General features: G+C 42.6%; 1 protein-coding gene across 1 annotated transcript in view; it reads left to right on the forward strand.

The window, feature by feature from the left end:
- Positions 1–20,651, forward strand: part of SLC2A12 (solute carrier family 2 member 12) — a 32,566-nt gene extending 11,915 nt beyond the window's left edge. Inside the window, exons 3-5 of the mRNA XM_032683867.1 lie at positions 14,826–14,948; positions 17,102–17,234; positions 20,360–20,651. Coding sequence (XP_032539758.1) covers positions 14,826–14,948; positions 17,102–17,234; positions 20,360–20,456 — 353 coding nt within the window. The 3' untranslated portion in view covers positions 20,457–20,651. The remainder of the gene's footprint in view (positions 1–14,825; positions 14,949–17,101; positions 17,235–20,359) is intronic.
- The last annotated feature ends 3,633 nt before the right edge of the window (positions 20,652–24,284 follow it).

Consider the following 24,284-nt stretch of genomic DNA (forward strand, 5'->3'; position numbering starts at 1 on the left):
ACAGACTAGCAATCATCTGCTTAGTCAATTTTTTGATTCTAGGGTGCTCTGTATTTATATCATACACAAGATAAAAGGAGTATTTCTGCTGCTTTGTTTCAGATTATTTATATTTGATGAACTGCGATTCAACTGCTTGTTCACACTCAATTTCACACAAGTATAAGGATGTTTTGTAGATGCAACAAATCAGTGTTGCATCATGTCACAGAACAGCACGTGCCATTTCTCCTGGGGTGAGGCATTTCAAGGCAGTCATTAGCTAAGGGGACTTACTTGACACTCATGTTTGTCTTGAGTTATCTTTATCTGTGTATCAGAAAGGTCAAATGAGAATCAACCATTCTCACCAGGGAAAGATGCCTGCAGAGCCCTAAAGAATCATAGAATCACAAAATCATAGAATCAGCTAGGTTGGAAGGAACCTCTGAGATCATCAAGTCCAACCCTTGATCCACTACCACCATGGTTACCAGACCAGACTAATATCTAACCTAAATCTCCTCTGGCACAGCTTAAGACCATGCTCTCTTGTCTTGCTGGTAGTTGCCTGGGAGAAGAGACCAACTCTCACCTGGCTACAATCTCCTTTCAGGTAGTCATAGAGAGTGATGAGGTCTCCCCTGAGCCTCCTCTTCTCCAGGCTAAACAACCCCAGCTCCCTCAGCCTCTCCTCATAGGACTTGTGATCGAGTCCCTTCGCCGGCCTCATTGCTCTTCTCCGGACCTGCTTCAGCACCTCAATGTCCTTCCTGAACTGAGGGGCCCAGAACTGGACACAGTACTCGAGGTGTGGCCTCACCAGCACTGAGTACAGGGGAAGAATCACTTCCCTGGACCTGTTGGCCACAGTGTTCCTGATACAGGCCAGGATGCCATTGGCCTTCTTGGCCACCTGGGCACACTGCTGGCTCATGTTCAGCTTCCTGTCAATCCAAACTCCCAGGTCCCTTTCTGCCTGGCTGCTCTCCAGCCACTCTGTCCCCAGCCCGTAGCACTACATGGGGTTGTTGTGGCCAAAGTGCAGGACCTGGCACTTGGCCTTGTTGAACTTCATCCCATTGGAATCATCCCAACTCTCCAGCCTGTCCAGGTCCCTCTGCAGAGCCCTCCTGCCTTCCAGCTGATCGACACTCCCCCCAGCTTAGTGTCATCTGCAAATTTGCTGATGGTGGACTCAATCCCCTCATCTAAATTATCAATAAAGATATTAAACAGGACTGGGCCCAACGCTGATCCCTGGGGACACCACTAGTGACACAGCACCATTCCCCACCACTCTCTGGGCCCGGCCCTCCAGCCAGTTCCTAACCCAGCACAGAGTGCCCCTGTCCAAGCCATGGGCTGCCAGCTTTTTCAGGAGTATGCTGTGGAAGACTGTGTCAAAGGCTTTGCTGAAGTCCAGGAAGACACATCCACAACCTTCCCCTCATCCACCAGGTGGGTCACCTGATCATAAAAGGAGATCAGGTTGGTTGGACAGGACCTGCCACCTTGGACTGAAGCTCCTCCTGCATTTGCTCCTCCTGCTCCTCTTCCCTTTCTCTGTGTGTGGATGCAGAGGCACTAACAGCTCCCTGGCTGAAGCTAGCAGTCAGATTTAAAGCTGTTGGAGCAGACACAAGAAAGGATATGCCCGCAGGTGACTAGGTCAGGGGCTTGTGGTCACTACAGTCACTTTCTTCATCAGGAAACCTGCTCTAACAACCAAAGCTCAGTAGGGAATTGGCTTTCCTTCTGAGTTACCTGTTGGTAAAGGTTTTTTGTCTCTGATTTCCATTCAGCTCTAACCTGCATGCCTGGGCTTCATTTCTGAGCACCTGTATAATCCTGGTGCAGGGAAGGCTGGCAGACCACCAAGCCTGCCTTCTTGATTTACTAGTTTCACACTGATTAAATTCCTCCCATGTGAAGGACCCAGGATTGTGGCTGGACCCAGCTTGGGTCCCTCCAAGAAGGTGCAGTGACTATGCTCTACTGTGATGTACCATCTCACTGCTGTGGGAGCTCTCTGTGTGGGTTGTCAACCTGTGTGGAACAAAACTCATACAGAGAAGCCAGTAAAGACAAGTCCCTAGTGAGGGCAAATCTTAGAAGGAAATTTTTACTGATGAAAGACTAGTTTAGGATGACAGATGTCCGTTTCTAGTTTAAACCTAGGCAGACTTGCCATATTAAGTATATCTGAGTTAAATTTATATCAGCTTGAATGAATACTTTAAAACTGACATACTTTGTACCTAAAATGGAACAGATGTTTCAACAGGTTTGGTAATCTAACTGATGCAGGAGCCAGATTCCTCAGATAATCAACAAAGGGAAATATTTTCCCCACCCAAGGGGGGCTTTCAAACCCCTGCTCTCTGACTCAGTTGGTTAGAGCATGGTGCTAAAAACACCAAAGTTGCAGGTTCGATCCCCATTTGATCCCCATATGGGCCATTCACTTAAGAGTTGGACTTGATGATCCTTGTGGGTCCCTCCCAACTCAGAATATTCTGTGAAATCTGTGACCTCTCCTTTGGCACAATGCTCCCTTCCTCACTGGCTATTAAGGGACCTTAGGGTGATCAGGAAGCTAAATTAAACTGTGTGATAGCATTCCACACATAGTGTGCTTTAACTTTTAGTAAGCCTTGAAGTGTTCATGTAGTTGGACTAGATATTCATTGTAGATCCCTTTGTACCAAACTATTCTATTCTATTCTATTCTATTCTATTCTATTCTATTCTATTCTATTCTATTCTATTCTATTCTATTCCCATGTAAAAACCCACTTGTTTTCTCTACATCTTATTCTAAGCTGTTGGAGTAGTTTAAATGCAACTTTAAACCCATGCTGGGGACAGTGGGGAAGAAGGAAAAAGGATCAGGCGAGAAAGATCAAGGAGGATGGAAGAAAGCTCAAGGGTTCACACGAAAAGTAAATCCATAGAGGTGAAGAAGGAAGTAAGTCTGCCTTCAATTCATCACTGTCTTTCTTGTGCAATCTTATGTGGTCTGTGGTGGTCTTTATGTATTTTATTGTATTGAGCAAGCCAAAACCCAAAGCTGGAACACTCCCCTAAAGCCCAAAGAACTGCACAAATTTAGTCCCTTGACTTTGGTCCTGTGATTGTTAGATTAACTGGCTACCTGAGTTAAAGCATGATTCATTAGCACAGTTAAATGCTGAACCTTTTATGTGTCTTTCACCTCAGTCATTAAATGCATCTGTAACAAAACCCAGAACAGCTGGTTTCACATATGTTTCATATGACACTGAGCAGCCCAGAGACTTGATCACAGAGGTCATATCTCTTGCCACCCTTAAAATACAAATTGCATAGGATTGCTTTTTCTCTGCCCCTTAGTGCTCTTGGGCTTAATCTTGGCCACCAAATGTTCAACCTGAAACTGGAGAATCTTGTGGGAATGAGAACTGTCAGTGTGGAAATTCTGACCCTCCATGGATTCAGTTGGCTATTCCTGTGTTTTGTAATACTGTAAACTGTATGGCCTTGCACTAGCTTGGAAAACACTGGTACAAAATTTGGTTGTCTAGAATTCACATCAATATCTTTGATACTAGACAATATTTAAGGCTTTTACAAAACATCTAGTTATTGTATTAATTTATAGCACGCATGAATCTGCACTATAACAGACATTCATGCTCAACATTGCCTCATGTGACATTTGTTTGCAATGTTTTATTTTTGAGCTTCTACATTTTTCAGAGCAGATGTGACCTAGTCTTAAATTTCACATAAATGAGCAGCATCAATTTAATGAGGTTTTTTTGTAGTTTATTCTGGAAAATGGGATAGTGGTGGGGACTAAATCAAGTGTTCAAAAGCAAGCAAGTGCTTAAATGTTTTGTTGGAATTCAATCAGGATAATAAACCTTGGAAATGTGCATATTTCCCTGAGAAATAGTACAGAAAGTCCAGCTTTATATAATCAAAAAATAATCTTGGATTCTTTGTTTTATGACAAGATTCCTAGCACTGTTTATTTGTATTGAAACATCTTTTAATGCATGCATCCATGTGGTTTGAATATACAGTCCTAGTATTTATCTAGTTCATCATTCCTGTACTATTCAAATGGTGCCCCATGTGGCCTTTATTTCACACTGTGTCTATACTACCCAGCTGCAACAGAAAGACAAGGCATGCCAAAATTAAAAATAAGGCAAGGATTGTGAATTTCCCACTTTTCTCTATTTCCTTGCCCCAGACAAAGTTTACCTAAAGCCCCAGGAATTGGTTTGCCTTTTCACAGGCTGATTGGTAGTAGTGAAGTGTGAGCCAGTTTAAGATATTTTTGAATAGTTGGGTGTTAATTATAGGATTTCAAATTGCAGGAGATGTTCTCCAAAATACCAGACAAATAGATTTATCTTATTTAACTTCATAAAACCTACAAGTGTGAGGGCTTTTTAATGTGTCAAAAAGGTAATAAGAAGGAAAAAGTGCTTTTGCAATAATGAGACACGGAAATGTCAATGGGAGCTTCTTACTTATTTTAATATATATTATTATATTTCTCTTATTATAGAGCCTGAATTTAAACTATATACTGAGGTGCACACCTAAAATCAGTGACACCATTTTCACTGACATCTGTGTTCCTGTTCATAGCTTTAAGTATGCTAATGAGGGAAAGTCTTGGCACATCAAGCCAAGGGATCTGCCTTCTGAGAGACAGAGCCCTTGCTACTGTGAAAAGAGGGAGAGACAACACCATGCCCTAGTCAGTATTCCTGTGTCTCTGCAATGACAGTGGTTCAATTTGCTGTTGTGAGCACACAATTTGGCCCTCCAAGAACTACCTAGAAAAGGTAGGTAACTACCTACAAAAGGTATGTGACTACTTGTGGTTTGGCACGTTATGCTCCCCTTAAATGAGGATTTGAGTCAGTGTTATGATCCTGGTGCTCTGGATTATTTAAATATCTCTTTTCTAATAGTGCTATGTTAATAAAGCCATTGACATAAAGAAACTTCTTTAGAGGAATGATGCCTGTGCTTAAAATTATGCATAGTTTTAAAGTTCAGCTCATATTAGTCAGTAGCCACTGGTCAAAATAAGGCATTTTACCTCCAGACTCACTTCATAAAAAAACCCTAGAGAATTAATATTGCTGTGGTTCTAACTAGTAACTGGGCCTAACAATCCTCTTTTGTTCCACAGGGACATTATCTTCTGTAAAGTGATGCACTGTCAAGTGAGTCTCGCATATCCTCTTGTACAAGCTTTGGAATGGTAATCAAGACTGCTTACCATTAGCCAAATTTGCCCTTTCACTTTGTAGGTCAAATTTAGGAATTTAAGCATTCAGTAAATAATAGGGTTCTTTGATAATCATGTACAAGACAGTGAAAGCTTTTACATTTGTTTCCTTAACCATGTTCTGGGGAAGAAGATCATTGTGACACTGAAATGTGTGAAAAAGTTTCCAGGTCATATGTCAAGCTTCATAAAATCCAATTTCCTTTGGGAGAAAGGGCTGGGGAGAAATTTTTTTAGAGGCAAACTGATCTTGGGTCAGTTTTGTGCAAGAAGTAAAACCAGCAGTAGGACTTAAGTGCAAAGTCAGTATCTTATTTCACTTGTAAAGTTCATGAAACTAAAACATGTATTATAATGTATGAGAAAATAATTATGCCATAAAGGTAAAAATGTGCAATCAATCACATAACTTACTGGCACCGCTGAGGAAGGTGAGACTGGCAGCCAAAGCATAGAGAGCACGGTAAGTCAGTGCACGCAGCATCTGAGTTTCTGTGTCACATTGAGCTCTGGGAGGAAAACCGGGAAGATTTTCTCAAAGGGAAAGGGAACACAGGAGGGCACCCAGCTTCTGGTTGCCTTTGAAAATCAACCATAATTGCAGAAAACTCCTATGAAAGAAGGAGAAGTAAAAGACACTTTATGGTGATTGAACACAGAGCCTTCACACCTCCCTCCTGCATTACTCTGGCAGCAACAAAACCAAAGCCTGAGCAGCAATTTCCAGTGAGGAACTTAAAAAGACTGGATCACTGCAGGCCTCTCACTAAATAAGTCACTATTGTAAAAGGTTGCTTACCTATCTACCAGGAGTTTTGTGAAGCATGCACACAAATCTCTGTTCTGCAAGAGCAAAGGCCTAAATTTACCTCCCAACTGCTATGTCCCAACAGTTTTTTTTAGCTGTGCAACCCATCAAGGACCAACATTAGCCCTTGGATACTGGAAAAACAGGTTAATTTACCCCACCCAACTGAGTAATTTCTCCTCTGCATACTTTTTAGAAGTGAAATGTGGTAAGCCAAACTAATTCATGTACAATTTCCTCATGAATTAGAGCCTCTGGCTTCTGCAGTCATTCCTCTGCAAATGCCTCAAAGGATTATCCTCAATTCAATATTCTGAACAAATAAACACCTACAAACGGGAATACATATTTCAGATTTTAATTAAAAGGCCATTTTTTTGGATGGCAGTAGGTGATTTATTATAATAAACACATTCTCCCTTGAAAGCTTGTCTAAAATTTTCCTTTTTTCTGTCCTTTTTTTCTTTTGCTGCTCTGCAAGTTGTTCTGCCTTGATGGGAGAATTTGAGAGTCTACATAACAAAGGATGAGAGAGAGAGAGAGAGAGACAGTGGCTGTTAATATCCAGTTGCAAACAGAATTGTCATTTCCTACATTGGTTGAAAAAAACTTTTATTAGGGTACCTGAAAAAGAGGTACAGACTATTACATATCTGCCGACAGTAAAGCTAGGATGCATCCCTCTTTTTTAACCCCAGCTGGCAACTAAGTATCACACAGCTGCTTTCTCACTCCTTCCCCTGCCCCTTACCCAGCAGGGAAGAGAATTCGAAAAAAGATAAACCTCATGGGTTGACATAAGAACAGCTTAATAATTGAAACAAGAGAATATATAAAAATAATTCTAATGATAATGATGATAATATTATCAATACTGATAATTGTAATGAAAAGGGGAGCGAGCAAGAGAGAGAGGAATAAAATCCAAGAGAATCAAGTGCTGCCCTATACAATTGCTCACCACCCACTGACCGATGGCCAGTCTGTTCCTGAGCAGTGATCAGTGGCTCCTGGTCAACTCCACCCAATTTATATACTGGGCATGACGCTGTATTGTATGGAATATCCTTTTGGCCAGTTCCTGTCAACTGTCCTGGCCATGCTCCCTCCCAGCTTCTTGTGCACCTGCTCACGGGGAATGGGAAACCTAGCACGGGAAACTGAAAAATCCTTGATTTAGAATAGGCACTACTTAGCAACAACTAAACATCAGTCTGTTATCAACATTATTCTCATACTGAATTGAAAACACAGCACTGTACCAGCTACTGAGAAGAAAATGGCCTCTCTCCCAGCTGAAACCAGGACAATCCTACTGATAGATTTGCTGCTGAGCACTTTTTTGGGGGGCAAGATGGGTTACAGATCACATTAACTAAGAGAATTCTACCATTTCTAGATCCTTATATATCTATCACTACTTGTCTGGTAATCCTTCAGATGGGAATCACTGTCTCTAAGAAAGCTCATGTTTGTGACTATTCTGTCAAGATGAAAATGGGCAGTATAGATTTAAGAATATATTGAACAGCTTGCACTAAAAAGGAAAGCCCATATGAGGCATTATATTTCTTTCAAGTTCATGGAGATGAAAATTCAAATAGTAAAAAAGGCATTAGAAATGCAGGCCTACAGTCGTGAGAAGGTTAAGGGAGGAAGGATGGCTCGGGAAAATCAGAGGTGAATTACATCTCACTCTTCTCTTTCTCAAGTGGCCGAGAAAACAGGAAGAAACTAATGCATTGGAATCAGTCTCTTCCCCTCTAACCCTCCTGCTCCTCTTGCATAAACTGGAGGAGGCACAAGTGAAGGGTGATTTCAATGGTCCGCTGAGGTTCCTTAAAAAAGCACATGTGAGTTCTCAGCCTGTCTATCAGATAGTGATGCAAATAGTACAAACACTGGGCAAAAATTTTTATATACTCTGATAGAGCCTCAGAAAAAAAAGGATTAAATCCCACTTGTCCTTAGAATGTTATTGCAAGGAGTCAGCTTACAGGCTTAACCATTAGAAACAGAATTGTAGTGTACCAGAAGGAAAGAAAAATAATTTAGATTTGCCACACCACATCAACTCCTTTTGGATCATCAATGGTATCAAGTGTCTTGCAACCAGTAGTCATAAAGCTGCTTGGAGAGAAGCACCTTGGAAGCCATAGAATTAATGAACATATTTATTGCCTTTGCCAGGAGGCTGAAGGCATGAGGTTAGCTGAGGCTTCTCCTACTCCTCTCTCTCAAACAATACAGCAATTCCACTCCTTTTAATGTGCACATAAAGGGTATGACTGTCAGGCTGGCACTCCGCTGGCAGCTTACACGCTCTCCAAAGCCATACGGCTGCTCATTTGGTCTATATTTTCCAGTTATTAATTTTGAGCAACCACTTCAGTCTCATATCACAGGGCAAAGCCAGAAAGACAGCTCTCATTAAGCAAAATGATAGATTTTTAATGCCAGTCATGATCGTCTTTCGCCCCTTGCACAAAATCTTGAGCAGAGTTCCAGTCCACCTTTTGTGTGTCATACCTCCTGTATCTGCTTTGGAAAAGGACAAACTCCCTCTCACACTCTCTTCTTTCCAGTCTAAGCAACCCTCACTTTTGCCAGCCCCCTAGATTTCTTTCATTGGAATTGCTGCAAAAGCCTTTGCCAGAGTTGCATTGTGTGGGTGCTGGGAGCCATGCTGGGACAGTGCTGGTGCGTGACAGCAGCAGGTGTGGCCCTCCCAAATCCCAGCTCTGTCCCAGTGCTGCAAGCCCTCATGGGGAAACACCTCATTGCCACGCACACTGTGAAGGCTTGTGCCATCCCTTGCAACATGCCCTTTGAAATCAAGGCCAGCTAGGTCTGAAGCTGACCTTTAGTGGGAAGTAGTTGGCCACCCGGCTATTTCTGTTAATACCCAGTGGAAACAGAAACCAGGCAAATGAAATACCTGTGGGGTTTCATAAGCCTGGAAAAAAAAATCTGGTCTTGGCAAAGCCAGTCATTAGCCAAGTCCTTTGACTTCTTTCCTCTCATGGCAGCTTCACAGTGGCTTGCTTGCATCCTTCCCCATTGTTTTTAGATGGTCTGTCTGCATCACTTGATGGGATAATCCCTTCCTTATCTTCCCTTGGACCTCAGGTTGTTGACAACCCAGTCCTCCCTTTCAAAGTCTTACATATTCTGCCTACTTCCCTCCTAAGCTGTAAATCCACCTAATCTCTTTCCAGAGTTTATACCTCAGGAACTTGAATTCTTTCATGTATTGCAATGACCATTTTCTAAATCTCACCATAAAGAATTTGATCACACAATACAGGTATAGGAAAGAAAAAATGCTAAGCAGCAATTGAATACCAAGGGAATCTAATATTTCATTAATGAGAGCTGCTAAGCAGCTACCAATTTGCTTCTGCCTCCTGGCAGGAAAAAGGTCAAAACAAAGACATTTTTCATTCTTTCACTTCAATATTGAGCACCCTCAAGATTGTGATATTTCTCAGATATTCTCATATTTTTCTGCTTCTCTGATGTCTCTTAATTTTTTAATTTTTTTTTTTTCTAAATTTTCATTTACTGCATATCTGTAAAGAAAGGAAATAAGAGAGATATTACATGAGAGTTTGAGACATCTCTTTGCTTATGGCCCAGGTATAAAGCTCATTAAGTTGGCCACATTGGCTCAAACAAAAAGACCACTCAAACAATACCCAATAGCAGGTACTGAGGGACAAAATAGAAGAAAAGGCCCGTGCAACATGCAGAGTGTGTTCTTCCACCTATCGGTAGGTCTCCAAACTTCAAGAAAAATGTTGAGGATTTATTTTTGTTATGGTAAACAGTAGTTCTTAATGGATCTTTTTTCACACATACAGAGAAATAATGTTTAGATAACCAGCATTTAATGATTTAACTCACCAATATTTTTCACATATGAAGCATCTTGTGAAAGTGAGTTCCATAGTTGAAATACACATTGTCTGTAAAAGCATATCCTCCCGCCTCACTGCTGTCCCTGGTAATTTCACTTGGATTCTCTTGGCTTGTGTCTTTAAAAATGTGACTAAAACCAGTCTTCACTTCATCTCCACTGCAACTCTGTTCCCCTCTGCTGTACGTTTTCTAAGCTGAAGAGTCCTCACCTGTTTAACTGCTCTTTGCAGAGCCCATTACACACATTTCTCCATGGCTCATCTAGCTCTGAGTTGACCAAATTGGCACGTAACATGACAAATACAGAGGCACAGCATGCTCAATGGCACATTCATTGCCTTCCTAATAACTGCCAAACCTTTGCAGCCATGACCTCTGTCTTGCAGAGCTGATACTGTCCCTGAGCTGACCATGGAGGTTTTAACACTTCTGTCCCAAGCACAGCTGGTGTGTGTACTGCTGTCTGGTCTTCTCCCTGTGTGTTACTTTGCGTGTGTTGATAAGAAAGTTTATGGGTTGCTTTTCAAAGTACTCAATATTTTGAGATCCTTTTGCAATGCTTTATGATCCTTAATTTTTATTACCCCGAATGATTTTGTACCAGTGGTAAGTTTTGCACATACATTCACCTCCCTTTCTTGAGAGATCTGGAAATACAGTAATTGTCTTCCACTCTGAAAACTGGCCATGTCCTTTGTTTCCTGTAACAAACAGTTATTGATCCATAGGAATAGCTTCTTTTATATCCCACAACATTTCTCTAAAGCTCTTTGAGACTGAAAAGCACAGTGGCTCATTCAGTTCTAACCCCATGCCTTAACTCTTTCAAAGAGACATGGTTTTTCTCAACTCTTCTTAAAGACACTGTACATATCCCCCTTTCCAGCTGAGATTAGTTACCTATATCCTACCTCCAGCCAAGAGCTTGGTACAGTGTACCAGGCTGACCCCTTCCTGCATCCTAATGGAATGTTTTCTTCAGTGTTGGCATGTCAGTTCCTCTGTCCCTGTCCTCTCATCCTCTCAGACAGCACGATCTTAAAACACTCAGCTGCTTGATGATGGTACTGCTAGTAATGTTTCAGCAATCATACTGTTTTCTTTGTTCAAACACACTGTATACCTTTAGGAAAGGCACATTCCTTTTTCTAATAGTTTTCTTCATTCAGTACTTTATCTGGGCTGAGCTATTTCACATTTATTTGGTTATATGTGTATTTTAAGCCTTTAACCAGGTAATTTAAACAGTCTCCATAGCACCACTGAATTTACCCTGATCTTTATAGAAAGCAAGCTTATGCTAATATTGTTCTCCTTTTGAAACAAAATATGGTGGGCTCTTGCTTTTCCATTTCTTCAAGAATACTGAATTTAAAATGTTATAACCAATGTAGCAGAGCATCTTGGTCACAGTTGCTACTACAATTGAACTACCCATGCTTAGCACTGAAGTATGATTTGACTTTTTTCTCTCATTAAGTATCAGGCAAAGTGCTAAATGAAGCAATCATCTCTGGTATCTAAAATATACTTCCAGCACTGTGTTCCATTATGCAATTTATTAGGCCTTAATGGAAGTAGCAGAAATCTTCCATTATTATTCTGTTTCCTGCCTTTACAGCCCCTGCGACTTTGTTTAGAGGTGAATGTCACCATCGTGGTCAAGGGGCTGTTTGTATACCTGAATCCTCTGCTCTTCCCACTTGGGCAAGGAATGTCAGGGCATTTCGTTTTTGTGATATTTAATGAAACAGTTAAGCTTTCTGATCCAATACAGTGGTTTTGTCTGCATTTGCAGTAGGTGGGGTTTTTTCTGGATTGTACCATAATAAAGGACCATTAAACTGCACAATTTTTCTTAACTGCTGTCAACATACAACACACTGCAGGTCAGTAAAGGTGAGTTACTGCCTGCAGCAACAAACCCTGCAGTTGTGGAATCTAGCACAGAGACTCCTGCTGTCTAGCCCTTAGCCATATCTCTTATCTACATCTGACCCGGAGAGCACCAGCTCTAGCCCTTTTCCCATCTGATCCACTAACATCGGGCAAGAGCGGCTGGAGCAGGCACTGAAAACTATTATGTGTGCAATGTGGTTGCTATCACAACATCCTTTTGAAATACTGTTAGATTACACAGCAGATGGGGGGGGGGGGGGGGGTTGTATTTGGATCCTCTTTTCAAGGATAGGCTGATTTCCCCTGTAGAATGCCACTGCTTAGGCTGGTGAAGGCAAAGCACACAGTTGACTTGGCAGTGACTTCAGGAGCGTGTAGGTTAAATTTTTTCAGTGTTGTGTGCACACAGCACAGAAGGTAGCAGCAGTCATTATGAATTGGAGCCTGAACCTAGTTGATGGTTCCCCCCAAGAAAGTCACATCCCTGCCATACCTACAGCAGCTGCTGCTTTTTGGCAAAGGTACAAACAATATACACAATCCCATAGAGGTGCTAAAAGCAAAGAATCGATCGTTATTGCTGCCTCAGCTTGGTATAAACAGACTGTAGTGTCGGATTTCTACAACTGCTCTTTCTCTGTGAGGAATAAGCCTATCCACTCCTTGCCAGCTAAGCGGAGGTCAGAGCCAGCGGATGTAGCTGCCAGTAGCAGACGTGAAGAACAGTCTGATGGGATCTGTCTGAACTAAGTAACTGGTTGCAGTAAAAGCAGCTAACCACTATTGTGGCTGATGCAGATCCTCAAGTATTTTAGTTTCTTAACAGAAAACCAACATGTTTCAAACCTCCAGACAAATTATAATCAGCATGAAAGGGCCAATCTGTCCTTGGGGAACTGCATGGTATTGGAACTGCTGCAGTGTCACGCATTTCAGCTGTGGCATGAGCCATCCCCCTGTGCCCACAATGCTGCTTTATTCCTGGAGGTTGGTTTATGTCCTGCAGAAAGTGGGCTTGAATTCTTTCAACCTTTATTTTAATCCTAATGTGACTGTAAATATCCCCTTTGCCAGTTTTCAGTGTATAATAATTTTTCCAGCTGAGCTGGCTGCTGGCTGCCAGGCCATCCTGTGGAGACAAACTTCAGCAGCTGTGCTGAAGCCCTTCAAAAGGGCTCCTTTGCTTCTCACTTACTGCTTTGCTTTTCAGGTAGCTCTCCCTGTCGTGACATGTTGTATCAGATGTGACTAACAATACTGGTTTCAACAGTCCTGATGCTGAGGAGGGGCAAAATACAATCATGATATACCCATGAATTTGCTCAGGTACAGGGCTAGCTGCCTTGGCAGGGAAAAAACACCTGCTTGAGAAGTCAGTTTGCTTCTTCTTTGCTCCTTCCTCATCTGTAGACACACTACAGAACAGATTGAGGGCATTTCTTCAGAGCAACATTTGTTTTGTCAGCAGCGAGTGTATTAAACTTTGCTGTGATCCAAGTCAGAAAAAAAAAAGAAAAAAAATCTGCCTGCTGTTAGACTTGGTGGCTGTGTTGTGGCTGTGTGCCACTTGACTATGCCCAACAGTGTTAGGCCTTTAAGAAGAATGGTCTTGATTCTGCAGAATAAAATCATTACTCTTCTGGGTCACTCCCACTGTGGGAGCAAAGCTTTTTACATTTTTCCCTAAAAAACATAAAAATCTGGGCCAGGTCCACAAAATATTTTTGAATTCAAATCTCTGGTACAAAGAAATCTAGAGTTTGCTCAAATCTACTCAGTTGATTCAAGGCTTAGGGTTTTTTTCCCCCCTTTTCACTAGTCCTTTCTAGTCTCCTTCTGGATCACCTTTTTCTTTTCTACCTTTACCAATACTGTCACAGAGGAACTCTACAAGCATCCAAAAGGACAGGGCAGCACGAAACACACTTGCATGTACAGGTGTACAGGAGCCTATTTTTAAAATATATCTTTAAGACTGCCCAGTTCAAGTGTCCTGAGTAAACTCTGATCTGTCATTTTGCAGAAACAACAGCACAGACGAATTGTTTTTATAATGATGGCCATTATTGCATCACCAAGGGTCTGAAGCCACAGTTCATCCATGTGTGGTGTACCTCTCTGCTCTTGTGCTGGTCATCTGCTAACCCACAACCTCTCCACACAGCAACCTCTTGTTAATGCATCTTGCTTATCAACAAAAGGAGGCAGTTTTTGGTTAGGGTTTGGGTTTGTTTGTGGGGTTTTCTTTGTTTGTCTTCTAATAATCAGAAATGGTACAAATATGTGGTGTCTTTTTTTTGTCTTTTTTTTTTTCTAATTGCTCTTGCTATCAAGTGGTTACACAGCCAGCTCTTCACATCTGAATTTGCTTTTGTGAGCTAGCAACACCAGCATTTAGATCACCTGTGGTGTGGTGTGATAAGAAGCAGTCAAAAATCAGTCCCTCTCTCTTCATTTATACCTTAGCAATCTCATTTATATCTTAGCAATCTCATTTATATGGAGCAGAGAGCTGGAATAGCAAACATACTTCAGTGTGGCAGCTTGATTTATAAGGTGGCATAAACACACAGTGCCGCTCTGAGGCTGAAGATTATTTTGGTTTGCTGCCCCACTTCCATTAGTGTTATATCAAGAGTTATTTAGTCAGAATTCCCTTTCATACACAGATGTGCAGTCAGAGCTCACTTTCCCAGTCCAGTGCCACCCGTCCTTGACTCAGGGATGAAGGGGTGGTGACCTGGGGTGATGCTGACTGCTGCACATGCTGCTTGCAGAGCATGGGCCCTCACAAACCTAACACCCTGAAAATAACTTTATTGTTTCCGGTGGCCTCACCTGAATTCATTGACTACCTAAATTTACAGCAAGGAAAGCCATCCTTTCAAAGACAACAATTTTTTTTTCCTTCTATTTCAGTGTCCTGGCTGGTCCTGAGTGAAATTTTCCCTGGTGGGATCAGAGGACGGGCCATGGCTTTGACATCTAGCATGAACTGGGGTATAAATCTCCTCATCTCCTTGACATTTTTGACTGTAACTGGTAAGATTTCTCTGTGTCCTTCCAAATTTATATTCTCTTAGTGAGCAAAATAAGTATTTCCTATACAAACAACATTGCTAAAATCACAGCTGTGATGCCCCAGGAGCCAAGATCTCTGTTTAGGTGTTGGTGTAACATCTTTCTACATTTGTGCTAGTAATTTCAGCCTCACAGTGCTAGCTACCACCTTGCACATCAACTCCACAGGCTGTGAAATCCAGCTCTTCAAAGCACCATTGCCTTAGTAGGTTGAAAACACATAATATTTAGGATTTAGTCCTGCATCTTCCAAAGTCAATGGAAGTTCTGCTCTAGATCAGACCGCAGCTTTTCTGATCAGACATTTTTAAAGACATTCTCATTTAATTCATTCCTTTTCACAGGAATGTGTTGGCTTTGAGAAAACTTTCTTTAGGAAAGAAGTGTCTTTGTGAGCTCAAAATATTTCACATTTTAATGTAAGAAAGTAGACTACCATATAGTAGCTTTTAATGTGACAATAATCAAAGGAGAAGGTTAAATGCTGATGCTGAAATTTATTGATTAGCAATTTTTTTCTAATTTTATATTATACAAAGTTTTGAAAATTTTAGTTTTCAGTCTTATTCTGGGGAAAATATATGCTGAAAATCAAAATATATAAGGGAGTAGAAATTCCAGAATTTCCTTTAACTCCACATTACTCTCCACCAGAGGCAGACAATCAACCCGCAAAAAGTCAAGGTGGTTTTCACCGTTAGATGTTTTTTGAGACAGATTTGAAAATGAGTGTGATCTGTGTCTAAAATGGGGTTTCACATTTGTGTTTTCTTTTCTTAAAAAAAAAAATAAAGAGAGAGAGAAATAATAATTACAATGATAAAACCCCCCATCCTGAGTACTTTCTTGATTAAAAATAGGAAAAAAATGCCAGGTAATATTCAGTGTGTCCACACTAGCACTTCAATTAGATCAACGGTCTTCTTCAGAAGGAAACCATCCAGTTACCCTCACTCACTGCACTTTGGTTTGCATCACAGAATTGCACTCCTGAACTGCACAGGCTTTTGGACAAAACCAAACAAGAAAATGTGTAGTGAATGCACTCCAGCTGCCAACACTTGGACCAGATTAGAGTTATTCCTAAAGAAACGTCCCCAAAACCAGACAGCACAGACCTCAGGTGCTCAGCATCAGCGGTTTCACCTGAAGGTCCCCTTTTTTCATGGAGTGTTATTTGTTAGTGCACACCTCGCTGTTATCCTGGTCTCAGTTTCAATGACTGTAAAGCTCCAGTAACTCTGTTGGCTTAGCTGGGTCTAATCTGGATTTACGAAAGTGTAAGTACATTCTTATTCTACAACAGAAAGGCAGAATTGGAAATACTACTGTCAAATGAATACAGGTGGAGGTCACAGTGGCCAGCAGCACCTGCACTTAGGTATATGATGCAGGAGATACCAGCTGGATTAGAAGCTTCAGCTGCAACTTTTAGCCCGTGATGAAACTGCCAAATGTCTCAGTGGTCCGGCTTTGTTCTAGCAGGGTCCAGGCGGCTGTAGCAGCCTGCTGGGTTTGCGTGTGCTTTACTTTCTAGGGGCTGCAGAGTTCATCCCTCAGCTTGAGGACCTACCTGCCCCCAGACTGTAGGCTCAGAAAACAGCTAGTTCTTGGATGAGCTCCTTAGGAGTTCAGTCTTGGATCACTTTCTGGCACAGGACCCGTGACTCACAGTGGAAATGCTGGGAACTGACAGGTGGGGAGGATTAACTGGAGCAAACCGTTAACAGTGTAAAACATGCTTGGATTTGCTTCATGAAAGAATGTGGACCAAAACCATACACAGGCAAAAGTTCAAGGCTCTTGTGATCTGCACTGCCTTGGCACAAGCCAGTAGCAATGGCTACTCACTGTTTTCATCCAGAGTGACCACAAGCAAAATAAATCAACAGGTTTATGCTAAGTGGATCAATGTGGGCTTATCAATTTTCTTTCATAAGGAGTATTAGAAAAAGCAAAGCCACTCTTCTCTTTTGAGCTATGTGAGCTAAGAATTACACCCTAGCTTCTTTCTAACTTCTGTGCATTAGGGGCTGTATACTATAAAATACAGCAAGAGAAACAAAAAATGCAATATTAGAAAATTTAAAAAGACATGTTTTCTTCCTTTGTAGAGCTCATTGGCTTGTCCTGGGTGTGCTTCATTTACACAATAATGAGCCTAGCATCCCTGGCTTTCGTTATTGTGTTTATACCAGAGACAAAAGGATGCTCTTTGGAGCAAATATCAACGGAACTAGCTAAACAGTAAGTACCAAGCATGTGACCACATCCCTCCGGTGCCAGAGGGACAAACCCTTTCAATGCTGTATGCTAAAAAAAAAAAAAAAAAAAAAAGGAAAGTGGGGGGCAGGAGGGTTCTGGAAAGATCAGATTTTCTCAAGGCTTGAGGTTGCACATATTGATCTCAGCGGCCAAGCAAACATTTTGTTGCAGCTGAAGGACTGACCCTAAAGGGATGGTGGTTTCCAGCACCCCTGTGAGGAACACCTGCAGCCAGACCTGACTTCCCAGCACTTCTGCTGTCTGGCATTCCTGGAGAGGAAGGCAACATGATCTTGCATTTAAGGCTGTGTGTCTTGGTTTGAATGCAGAAAAAGGGAAGGAGAGACACCCTATCTCAAATACTTCTATGACAGTTTTGATAACTCTTCCAGATGGACATTTTTTGGTGCATATACTGAGTGCCATGGCTCTGTAGACTCTACAAGCTTATATACAAAAAAGGTTCTTTCAGCACAAGTATTGTGTCCCCAGCTCACCACATAAAAAGGGTAGAAGAGCAGTGAGAGGGAGAGAGTGCTGGTGATGCAAATGTCATGTGCCTGTTCCTTTATAAGACCCATTCTGACTGGTTTTGCATCTTTTGACTCTACCTGTCTGTTCTTATCCCTCAGAAGTAGAGTGGCCCTTGAAATTACATACATTCAACCCTGTTGGTTTAAGAGCAAACCGGTGGGAGAAATTAATCCAACTCGAGAGTCAGAGTTACAATTTACTAAAAAGATTACAATAAGTACAATGGTACAGAAAAAAATGGTTTTAATCCCCAAAGACAGACACACAACCCAGCACCCTGGGACAAGAACAGAACAGTATTCATTAGCCCCTGTGCTGAGCACCATGTGGCCCCACTGGGTGCTAAGTAAAAGGAAAGGAAAACCTGTTGGTCTGGATGCTGTTCGTAGTCCTACTGAAGTTCTGGTCTTCCTCTCAGTCCGACAAGTGGCACCAGAAGTCTCAAAACCTGAATATATATGCTCAAGTTAAGGTGGGAATACTCAGTACCTCTCCCAGGATGGGGAGTTTTACAATGGGTGATTTAACTCTGTGAGTCATGGCATATTTTTGGAATCTTTGATGGTCTAGGTGTTGCAGCTGCCTATTATGCCCATCCATTGTGACCCATTAGCAGAGATGACCCCTCAGGCTGGGTGTGAAGGTGCCTTTCTGGAGGGGAGTTATCACAGCTGAGTCATTGGTGTGAAAACAGAACACTCCCCTACCTCGAAGGGTTTCTTTAACACTCACTCATCTTGTAGCCTGAGGTGTCAGGTGTGCCCTGGGCAGCTGCTGCAAACAACTCATTTATTAATAGTCCATCAGAAATTACATAGAGGGTATCGAATTCACGGTTTTGGTTATACCCACATAGCAACAAACTGGTTCCAGCCCTTGTAACTAGGACATCAACAAAAGTAGCACATCAGTTTGGATAACTGAATTAAATGGGCTGCTGATATGCATGCTCTTTGCTTATAATCTCCAAATGCAGGTGTCTTTGACTATAAATTAACCATCAATTTTTACTATCAATTTGCTACTGCCTCCATTCTTTTCAGTTGTTTTTTGCCATTAAAAATTATAGAAAATGCTAAGTAGCACTATATTTTAAAATGCAGCACTCTCCCAATATGTTCAAAAAGCTGTTCTACAGAAGCTACTTGCTTTTTTGGACTAATCAGAGAAGTTATCAGCATAACGATTAAAAGGATAAAGAAGTAATGGGGAAAAATTATGGACAAGATTTTTGCAAGGCTGATGGCTTGGGGTGAGAGAGTCAGACCTCACCACAGCTGGTGGCATACTTGTACAGGCAAGGCATCATTCCCCAGTTCATCCACACACCTGATGGGGCAATACAGACTCCTTCACTCTCTCCCTGCTGACAGTCTGCCAGCAGGCTACTGCACCTTGAATCTTGTGTCCAGTTCTGAGCCTTCCAGTACAAGAAAGACATTGAGGTGCTGGAGCTTGTCCAGAGAAGGGTAACAGAGCTGGTGAAGAGTCTGGAGAGTAAGTCATATGAGGAGCAGCTGAGGGAGCTGGGGTTGTTTAGCCTGGAGAAAATGAAGTTCAGGGGATATCTGACTGTTCTATACAACTACCTGAGAGGAGGTCGTAGCCAGGTGGCGGCAGTTTCTTGCCCCAAGGAACAAGTGACAGGGCCAAGAAGAAACGGCCTGACGTTGCACCAAAGGAGGTTTAGATTAGTTGTTAGGAAAAATTTCTTTACAAAAGGGGTGGTAAGGCATTGGAACAGGCTGCCCTGGGAAGTGGTGGAATTCCTGGAAGTGTTCAAAAATTATCTAGATCTGGTAATTGGGGACACAATTTCATAGTGAAGATGGCGGTGCTAAGTTAACAGTTGGACTCGATTTTAGTGGTGTTTTTCAATATGAACTATCCTATGCTTCTATATCCTTTCTTTGACAGTGGAAGTAATTAACATGTGAACAGCTTAGTGTCATCCTGTAATTGAATTTTCCACATTACAGGAGAAATTTTATTCTAAAGAGCACGCTGCAACTCAGCCAGGCTTGCAGGAGATTGTTTATGGACTAACTAGTCTATGCACTAATCACTGTGCTGCCGGAGGCCCCCGGCTCTCCCTCGCAGCGGTCACTGTTCCATGGACCGAGGAAGTGGCATTTCTCGTCCAGCCTGCGCTGCGTCCCCCGCGCCCTCTCTCCCCTCCTCTTAAAGAAAGGCTGGAGAAGCTGGAGCCTGCGCTGAGGAGGGTTCCGAGGAGGGTGCTGAGGAGGGTGCTGAGGAGGGTTCCGAGGAGGGTTCCGAGGAGGGTTCCGAGGAGGGTTCCGAGGAGGGTGCCGAGGAGGGTGCCGAGGAGGGTGCCGAGGAGGGTGCCGCGGGGGTGTCGCCGGCGGGGTCGCCCCCGCGCGGGCAGGCGGGGAAGCGGCGCGGGCCGCTGGAGCCCCTTGAGGCCGGGCCCTGTGCGGCTTTGCTGAGGTGCCCTCGGCCTGCGGCCGCCCTGCCGGGTCCCCCCCGCCCTCAGGGACAGGTGAGTACCGCAGGGAGAGCGCTCTGCCGGCTGCAGGCAGTGGCAAACTGTGCGGGTTTTTGTGCTTCTGCAGGAAATACGTGAGGACGCCCTTGTGCGGGGTGAGCCACCGCAGAGAGAAACTGGTCCCGGAGGAACTTGCCGAGAGAGAGAAGGAGCAGCTCTACTAGACCCGGGGCAAGCAAAGCAGCCTTTGCCAGAAGACTGATTAAAAAAAAAAGAAAAATGTTCAGTGATCCTCACACACGGATGGAACACATGGTATCGTTATAATACAGAAAATATTCTCTCTTTCATTTCTTAGTAGAACTTCTTTCAGTGGCAGTTTACAGCCAGCATTAAAGATTGCTATAGTTTATAACTAACTGGAAATCTAGGCTCTGTCTGTTTCAAAGCAGCATCACTCAGTTCCCCTGAGGTTAAGCATATCTTAGAGAAAGTGAATGGAAATTGGAGCACTGCACACAGTTTTAGTTATCCATATCCAGTAACAGTTCAGTCTGGAAGAGGTGCAAAGAAGAACTGGAGTGCCAAGGAGAAGGAAGAATCTCACAGAAGGAGCCCACGAAGGACAGGTCTGTTTAGGCTAGCAAAAATGGGGCTGAAAAGGGTTAACAACTCTCTGTTGGTGCTTTAGGGAAGACAGTGCTGTGGAGCAAAAATGGACAACCATGGAGTGCAACGGATGACATTAATGCAGAACAACTGTATATGAACTTTCCGTAAGTGAATTTAGAATTCAGCTTAACAAGACGAAAAAGGATCTTGTTCATCTGAACTTAATTATTTATAACACAGGAGCATGCTCAACTTACAAGAAGAACTTTACATAAAGTTTCTCAGGAGGGCCAGGATTCAGTGACCTAGGAAATACTCCTCAGAAAACATAGTCAAATTGTTTAACGCGGGACATTAAATGCATTGCTCTCTACAGCTACCTGAAAGGAGGTTGTAGCAAGGTGGGGTTCAGTCTCTTCTCCCAGGCAGCAACAGGACAAGAGGAAATGGCCTCAAGTTGTGCCAGGGGAGGTTCAGGCTGGACATCAGGAAGAATTATTTCACTGAAAGGGTTAAACATTGAAACAGGCTGCCCAGGGAGGTAGTGGAGTCACCATATCTGGAAGTGTTCAAGAAATTACTGGACATGGTGCTTAGTGCTGTGGTTTAGTTGACATGGTGGTGTTTGGTCAAAGGTTGGACTAAATGATCTTGGACATAATTTCCAACTTTCATGATTCTATTATTTGCATAATCAATTATTCTAAACTGAAGATGGCCTTAAAGAAAAGGAGATAGGATTTCTTTAGCCTCTCAGTTCCGTGAAAGTTAGAAACTGAAGGTAGAGAGTTGATGCCAAAATCATTTTATTTCTCAACACAGGCCACACTAGACTTTGACTTTTGGATTCAGAAAGCGGAAATTGTACGGTACATAGCAGCACAAAGGGAGTTCAGGAACTGTAATCACTGCAGATCATAAATTATGTCAAATTCTTGCTTATTGCTTAGCAAGTGCATTCTGAAGTACTCAACAAGCCTCTACAAAGGGTTGTCCATATGCCTCCCATAAAAGAACATCAGTCTTTTTTTCTTAGCAGGTTAATAGATGTTGTTAGAGCAATCAGTAAATATTTATCAGCAAATAAATAAATGGTTCTTTGTTTAAAAAAAAAAAAGAAAGCACACTTTGAAGGCATGTTGACTGTCTCAGTAGCCACAAAGCAGCATTTCTTCCAGAATGTAATTGAGAAAGCAAGATTGACACTGTCAACTGGAGTGCAGATACTGCTTTGAAGTAAACACGTTCCCACTTTATTTGCTGTCTCATAGCATTGAAACCACAGTGACTTACTGACGTAAAATTTTACTTTTGAGTAGAGCAAATCAGTTCTGATTAGATTCTCACATGGTTGCACTTCTAGATACTGCCATCACAAATTTATAGGATCATGAATAGTGAACTCATGCTCAAAACCTGAAAACAAACTATTGAAGCCAAGGCCATGATTTGCCAGAAGTCACTGAAAATTTAGCTACCTCAGGATGAGAACCTATTGGCCAAATCTCTACCACAACTTCCCTTCATCATAAGCTTTAAGGGAACCAATATTGAAACCCTGTTGGACTTTTGGTACAAAAATCAGGAAAGTGTCCTATGGACCTGGAGGGCATCAGGCAAAGCGTGGACAGCTGGTCAAGGGAGGGGATTGTCCTGCTCTGCTCTCCACTGGTGTGGCCTCACCTGGTGTGCAGTTTTGGGCACGACAATATAGGAAAGATATTAAGCTCTTAGAGAGTTCCAAAGGAGGGCAACGAAGATGGTGAAGGGCCTTGAGGGGAAGCCGTATGAGAAGTGGCTGAGATCACTTGGTGTGTTCAGCCTGGAGGAGAGGAGACTGAGCGGAGATCTCATCACACTTTACAACTTCCTTGTGAGGGGAAGAGGAGTGGCAGACACTGATCTCTTCCCTGTGGTGACCAGTGGCAGGGCCCAGGGGAATGGCCTGAAGTTGTGTCAGGGGAGGTTTGGGTAGATATTAGGAAAAGGTTCTTGACCCAGAGGGTGAAGTGGTTGGGCACTGGAACAGGCTCCCCAGGGAAGTGGTCATAGCACTAAGCCTGGTAGAGTTCAAGAACCATTTGGACAATGCTCTCAGGTACACGATGTGATTCTTGAGGATGGTTGGTGGCCTCTGTGCAGGGCCACGAGTTGGACTTCATGATCCTTGTGGGTCCCTTCCAACCCACATTGTGAAGTAGTTATCACAATGCAGGATTTTTAACTGTGCAGATCCCATGTTATCTAAACCAAGTGAAACTGAATTGCTAGGCCACTGGCTAGCTGGTCAGATTATGGCTGCTTTATTTTTTCTGTCCTGATCCTAGACCCAGCAGTTCTCACAACAACATCGTGGATGTCATAAGAAGGCCTGATGTCACGGATGCTTGTGATAGTATACCTATCAAGCAAGATAGGCTCAACAAGATGCAGTTTTTGGCATGCACAACGTACCAAAGATTAAGGACAACCTTCTCATAATCTTCCATGTGAGCCCTTTTGCCATAGTCTGTAAGCAAGTAGATACCAACCATACCCAGGACACATGGACAGACAGTGGGGCTGTGCACCTGAGATGTAGGTAACTCAGACTGAAGGCCCTATAGGAAGCAGTAAGCTCAAAAGCCTTTTGCTCTCATTCCTAAGCTAAAATTCCACCCTGTGTCTCAAGTGCTTCCACCTTTTCCACAGACATGGAAAGGTTTATTTTCTAGTACTTTGAATTTTCCAATAAAAAATGAAGACTTGCTTAGAATTTTGTTTGAGGTCTACAGTTCCAGTATCCACTACAAGGGACTAGGAGAAGAGATCCTTTGCCCCTGCATGGAAGAGAGCTCACAGCAGAGTCTCCTTGCCACTTCCATTACCTCAGCAGTAACAGTTGACTCCATGTTACAGCAGCAGGAACTGGCAAAGGTAAAAGTATTCCTGTAACTTCTACAAATAGTCAGAAAAAGGCTACAAAATTGTATTAGAGCTGAGCGACGTAAAAGTTTCATAGCAGTGTGAAACAGGGAGAGATGGAGAGCTGGGTTTGGAGCAGTGGAAGAGAAACCATGGATGAGGAGGGCGCATGAAATGCAAGGAGAGGTGAAGTCAGAGATGACTCTGAGAGTGGGGAAAAAGGGGCAGATGAAGTTTTTAAGTGTAGATGTCTCAAGAATGCAGCATAGAAGGCTTAATTTTTTTACCTTAAATTTTCACACTTAACTTGGAGGTGCAAGGAATTCCAGAATGAGAATATGGCCAAAACCCATAAGATTTGGTAGGGGTTTTTTTTGTTGGTTTGGTTGGGTTTGTTTTGTTTTGGGTTTTTTCTTTGGGGAGTTTTGGGGTTTTTTTTAATTTGAAATGCTCAGTTCAGCATCCTGATTTTTGCACTTTTGGGATCAGCTTATATTGTGATACATTGCCTGAACATTTGTAAAATGATCTTGTCA

This window comes from Chiroxiphia lanceolata, chromosome 3 (genome assembly GCF_009829145.1).
Source record: "Chiroxiphia lanceolata isolate bChiLan1 chromosome 3, bChiLan1.pri, whole genome shotgun sequence".
In the NCBI taxonomy this organism is placed as follows: Eukaryota; Metazoa; Chordata; class Aves; order Passeriformes; family Pipridae; genus Chiroxiphia; species Chiroxiphia lanceolata.